General features: G+C 55.4%; 1 protein-coding gene across 2 annotated transcripts in view; it reads right to left on the bottom strand.

Moving 5' to 3' along the window:
• Positions 1 to 2,630: 2,630 nt before the first annotated feature.
• SMAD6 (SMAD family member 6) overlaps positions 2,631 to 6,217 on the bottom strand; it is a 74,812-nt gene continuing 71,225 nt past the window's right edge. The window contains exon 3 of one of the 2 annotated variants that reach the window (XM_027568786.2): positions 2,631 to 3,662. In XM_027568786.2, coding sequence (XP_027424587.1) covers positions 3,121 to 3,662 — 542 coding nt within the window. In that variant the 3' untranslated portion in view covers positions 2,631 to 3,120. The remainder of the gene's footprint in view (positions 3,663 to 6,217) is intronic. The other variant, XM_027568785.2, reaches the window with a different exon arrangement.

Below are 6,217 nucleotides of genomic sequence, written 5' to 3'. Positions count from 1 at the left end.
GAATCATTGTCATCTGGCTGAGTGGGCACCCTGAGAATCTGGAACAGGGCAAAAGGACGTCGCTATCCGGTCTGCACAGAGTAGACCCTGTGGTGGGAAGTAAGCAATCCGGGTCATATCCAAACAGCCACGATTACGGGATTGAGGTAAGCACTTCCCTGCTCTGGGCCTCAGTTTCCTCATCTATGAAATGGGCGGGAGTGTCAATCCCTGTCCCTCTTGCTCCCTGATAAAGGGGGATTGTGATCATTACTTCCATACCCAGGCATCATGGGGTGACCGGCTGCTTCCTCTGAGAGCAAACGGTCCCTCTCGAGAGACTGGTGTTGGCGAGCCCTATGCGCTGGGGGGCCCCAGTGGGTGCAGGTAGGTCTCAGCCCACTCATTCCTGCCTGCAGCCTAGCCCTCCTCCTGGGAAGCCCCTACAAAGAGTTTTCTAAAGGCCTGCCCAGGGACGCCTGGCTGGCTCGGTCAGTGAAGTGCCCGCCTTCCCCTCAGGTCATGATCCCGGGGTCCTGGGATTGAGTCCCGCGTCAGGCTCCCTGCTCAGTGGGGAGCCTGCTTCTCCCTCTGCCTGCCATTCTCCCCGCTTGTGCTCTCTCTCTTTCTCTGACAAATAAATCAAATCTTAAAAAAAAAACAAAAACAAACCAAGGCCCGCACAGATCACCTCCCTGGCCCACTCAGAAACCAGGGTCTCACCCCGCACCCTGGCCACCTGTCACCTCAGCTCCTAGTCCTGACATCTGAGGGCCTGCCTCCCTTTCCAGTCTCAGCCCTGTACTCCCAACAGCTGATGTACACTGATGATGGACCAGGAATCGTGTGATGTCCTTATTTCTCCCAATTCGAACCCACTTCTCGGGCAGGAGCGGTGTTAGCCCCATCTTACACCATCTTATGGTAACACCGAGGCCTGATGAGAAGTCTCCAGGGTCACTCTAGAGGCAGACACCAGATATGAACTCAGGCCACCTGGCTCCAGAGCATGAGTGTCTGAAGACTACCTTCTCCTGCCTCCTAGGTGTTGCATGCAACGGATGCCTCCTGGTCTCTTAACAGGCCCACGGCGTCACCCCTTTGCTCCTGTCCCCTCCGCCACCCTTAGCCTGGCACTTGCCCGTGAGGACCAGAGGCGTAAGACCCCCCCACAGAACTGGCTCCTTGTTCCGTCTTGCACTCTGCTAACTGCCTGAGCCTGAAGTGCCCCCCACACTGACCCCACACCAAAAATACCCCAGTAAGGCAGGCATCCCCGATGGGCATCTTCAGGACAGGGCCTCAGTGTGGAGCGCCCTGGTGTGTCCGTGGGTTGGCACTGTCAGAGGCACCAGTATGCCTCGGTATGGGGACAGGATTAGCAGGGATGGGGAAAAGAGTCTGTTGGTAAATAACTTTGGGAAGCAAAGTAAAACGGTGTATTTCTCAGAGGATGTGGTGGCCACGATCCCCGCCTCCTGTCATTCACATTCTCGCGTAGCCCCTCCCTCATCGTCAGCAAGAACGGTTCAGTGATCAACAGAATATGGCAAAGAGATGCATGTCACTTTCGAGCTAAGGTGATAAAGGATGGCAGTTTCACTCCCGGCCTCTCTCATTCGGATCCTTTGCTCTGGGAGAAGCCACGTCATGAGTAGCCCGGTGGAGAGGCCTGTGTGGTGAGGGACGGAGGCCTCCAGCCAACAGCCACGTGAGTGAGCTTGGACGCGGGTCGTCCGGCTCCAGACAAGCCTCAGATGACTGCAGCCCTGGCCGACAGCTTGACTACAACCTCACGAGACCCTGAACCAGAACCACCCAGCTGAGCTGCTCCTGCATTCTTGAACACAAGAAACTGGGAGAGATAAGAAATGTTAGTTTCAAGCTGCTACGATTCAGGATAATTTATTACGCTGTGATAGATAATACACATGACTTCTCTGAGCACTTAATATGCTAATGTAAATCTCCAAGAAAGAAGATATACAATGTAACATTCCCCTTAGTTATCTGGCCAAGGAAGCCTTTTTTTTTTTTTTTTTTGAGTTTTCTCAAGAGAGAAAACTGATTTAATATGGCTCTGGTCCTACAATTAAATGTGACTTCTAACCCTGATCTGTTATGAGCTAGTCATTCGCTCTTCCAGAATCTCAACTTTTCCCTTTTATAGAGTAGAAAGAAACGACCTGCCTTTGCATAAATCATAAATACAACCCCAGATGGCCTAGTTCTGAGCTTCTCGGTGAGGGGTGCGAGAGTGGATTGTCTAGGTCTTAAAAGGAGCTTCACCCTGGGGCTTAGGTGGGTTTTCGAAGGTGGCAGGTGGGCCCGAGGCCCATTGTATCTTTCTTCCTCAGGCCATTTCCCCAGAGTGATGAGAATTAGTGTCTTCTTGCAGCTTATGCACAGTTCAGGGATGGGAGGCACGGACCTGAGCCTCCCCCATCAGACCCGGAAAGTTCCCTGCCCCCCCACCCCGACACACACCCCCATCCTGTGGACACAGTGCAGCCATGGGCAGGAGGGAACATAAGAACCTTCTCTGGCCTCAACAGTAAACATATGCCCTTTCTCCGTTCTCAATTTATCCCCTGTACTCTTTCCCTGGTAAAAGACTGAAATCAAGTTTCAGGATGCTGGCTGGGTCAGAGACCCACGGAAGCCCTGCATGTCCCTCTTTGTTAAAAAGAAGACATTAAAAAAAAAAAAAAAAACCATAATGCGAATACTTTATTATCAATGAGTGACTGGTATTAGCTTTTTGTCTGGGCATTAATATCTCAAAAATCATACACCAAACCCAGGCTTTTCCACCTAGCTCTGCTGTATCATTTTCTTTAAAAAAACAAAACAAAAACAAATAATAATAATAAAGAAGAGGAGGAAGGAGGAAAAGAAAGAAAATATATTTGTATTGAAAGAATTAGAAGCCAAAGTGCGTCTTTCTTGTTTTGTCCATATACACACATTGCACCATACATAAATAATTACATTGTAAAAATGACTCCATAATTACAAGTATAATATATATTTCCATATAATATATAAAACTTTATATTAAATCTAGGTAGATGATATTTGGGGGGGTGTCGTCCGTGGGGGGCTGTGTCTCTGGGCGGTGGGGCAGGTCGCGGCGGGCCGCTATCTGTGGGTGTTGAGGAGGACCTCGAGCCAGCAGGGGCAGGAGGTGATGAACTGCCGCGAGTAGCAGGGCCCCCAGCCCTTGGCGAAGCTGATGCGGACGCTGTTGGGGTCGTAGGGGCCGTCGGCGGCGTCGGGCTCGGGCCCGTGCTGGAGCAGGCCCGAGCGCTCGAAGTCGAACACCTTGATGGAGTAGCCGGGCGGCACCTTGCGCACGACGAGGGCGCGGCCGCCGGGCGCGTCCAGCGTGGGCGAGTTGACGAAGATGGGGTGCTCGCCGCGGTTGTAGGCCCACACGCCGTCCGGCTCCTTGCTGAGCAGGATGCCGAAGCCGATCTTGCTGCGCGTGCGCCGCACCGACTCGCTGCGCCGCTCCAGGTTGAGCTGGCCCAGGCAGAAGCCGCTGCCCTGAGGTAGGTCGTAGAAGATGCTCACGGCCTGGTCGTACACCGCGTAGAGGCGGCCCACACGTGTCCGGTGCTCCCAGTAGGCCACGCTACACCAGTGGCTCGGCTTGGTGGCATCCGGAGACATGCTGGCGTCTGCGGGGCAAGCACAGGGCACGGGGGGCGGTTAATGGGGGGGGCAGAGGGGAGCAGAGGTGGCGCCGCTTCCTGGAGGAGGCGGGTCGGCGGGGTTTCCAGCGTTCAGGGAGCTGCGGGCACCGACGCCTGCCGGGCTGTCCTCGAGAACTGTAACTCGCAGGAGAACAGCCCCCTATGCACACGCAAAGGGGAGCCCCGAGGTTAGGAGCCCACAGAGAAGGCAAGTCGCCCACTGTGGGCTCCGGGTACACAGACATGAACCGCACCCGGCTCCTGCCTGTAGAATTTTCTAAGCTCAAGCTAGCAGGAGAGAGGGACAACCCCCCCCAACCCACCCAACCCAACACACACACACACACACACACACACACACACACACACACACACACAGCAGGAGAGAGGGACAACCCCCCCCAACCCACCCAACCCAACACACACACACACACACACACACACACACACACACACCGGGTACACAGACATGAACCGCACCCGGCTCCTGCCTGTAGAATTTTCTAAGCTCAAGCTAGCAGGAGAGAGGGACAACCTCCCCCAACCCACCCAACCCAACACACACACACACACACACACACACACACACACACACACACACGCACACCGGGTACACAGACATGAACCGCACCCGGCTCCTGCCTGTAGAATTTTCTAAGCTCAAGCTAGCAGGAGAGAGGGACAACCTCCCCCAACCCACCCAACCCAACACACACACACACACACACACACACACACACACACACACACACACACACACACGAGGGGCTGAACACCGAGCACCTACAATGTTCCAGGTGCTGCACACTGCCCTTCTGACTCACTGGGTCCTCCCCTCACTCCCAGACGAGGCCACCTTCTCCTCATTTGACAGATGAGGATCCAAGACTTGGCAGACACCAGCAGCCTGCCAAAGGCCACACTGCTAGTGCGTGGCCCGGCCAGGGTCTGAGCCCCGCCAGTCCACGCCTCAACCTGAACAGAGTGGGGTTAAGCTATTAGGGGGCGGAAATCACCACTTGAAGGGGACCCGGGCACAGGAAGGCACGGTGGGGTGGGGGAGTTGGCCCCCAGAATCCCTTCCAGCCCAGAATGTTTCCAGCCTTGGCCTTGAGCATGATGCCTAGTTTCCCAGTAACCCCCACCCCCCAGCCCTCAAGGTGGCTCTCTTGGCACAAAGTGCAGATTTTCACCCAAACTGCAGCCCGTTCCGTCAGACAGGGAAGCTGAGGGTCTCCGAATGTTAAAGTAAATTGCCCCGCAAGGGCTCCAGGGATCGCCAGCTCTTGAAGGTGTGTGCTGCTCCTCTCTGAGCTTCAGTTTCCCCATGGACAGCAAAGGGGTGGCCTGGATGACTGGAACTCCCTTGCCCTCCAGCTTGAGGCATGTCTGCATGTCTGCATGTCTGGATGAACAATTTTCTGACACCAGACCGAAGGCCACACAGAGGCCTGGGCAGCCCCATCTCTGTGGCTCCCGTGTGTGGCCAGCTTCTCAGATTCTGAAACCTTTTGACATCTGGTCTTTCCTTTGAGCTCAGAGTTCTGGGAAGCAGGTGGGCATCCGTGACCGCCCCGTGAGGGGACATGTTCTCACACAGCCCTTGGATGGGGGTCATGCACAGAGGGAGAGGTTCTCCTGAGAATGGGATGGGCGCACAGTGAGGCACTTCATGGTGTGGCTTCTCCTAGGGAAACTGATCAAAGTCCAACCAAACCCGAGGAAGAAAACACTGCTAACAACTTCATTCAGGAGCCTGGGCGAGGTCAACTGTCTGCCTTCAGCCCAGCCCTGCCTGGAAGCCCCAGAGCGGCAGGGTGACAGGGCCCCCTCAGATCCTCCCATGCGCTGGCAGGCCCACCCAGCCACCCAGCAGGAAAGCGTCTTCTCGAAGGGCCTCCTGTAGGCTGCCAGCTCCACTGCGGCTTTGGACTGGGGGCAGAGCCCCAAACAGCGTGCCCCTCACCCTCTGCCTGGTGTTGAGGTCCCAGACACAGGTCCCCAGGTCACTCCTGAGAATGTATTAATTTGCCTCTGAGTCCCCTCCAGGCCCCTCCTGGTTCTGACCAGTGGTGGGGGGTGGGGAGAAAAGACATGGTCCTTGCCCTCAGCTGACTCACCCCTTGGCCAGCAGGTAGAGAAACAGCTCTAGCTTGGGTGGGCGACCAAGTTGCAGGCAACTAGGCCGGCCCCAGCAGGTGGGCAGCCAAGAACACTGCAAGCTATGGCCCCTCTCTCCACCCACCCATCCATCCATCCATCCATCCATCCACCCATCCGGTACAGGTCCGGCAGTTTCCAAGAGGTAGGAAAGCAGCACCATTCTGGCCTGGCTGTGAAACTCCAGCACCGGTCTTCTCATGAGCAGTTGAGAGTTCCTTTAGTGCACCAGAAACAGAGAGGGAGGGAAGCAAACACCTGTGCCTGCAGAATGCTGGGTGACAGGAGACGACACGCACCACTGAGAACCTTGCATCAGCCAGGCACCTTCTTCCCAACAGGCTTGGTTCACTTCTATTACCAGCCCATTTCACAGGTGA

This window comes from Zalophus californianus, chromosome 6 (genome assembly GCF_009762305.2).
Source record: "Zalophus californianus isolate mZalCal1 chromosome 6, mZalCal1.pri.v2, whole genome shotgun sequence".
NCBI lineage: Eukaryota > Metazoa > Chordata > Mammalia > Carnivora > Otariidae > Zalophus > Zalophus californianus.
The sequence above is the reverse complement of the archived record's forward strand: the minus strand, read 5'-3'. Positions and strand labels throughout refer to the sequence as shown.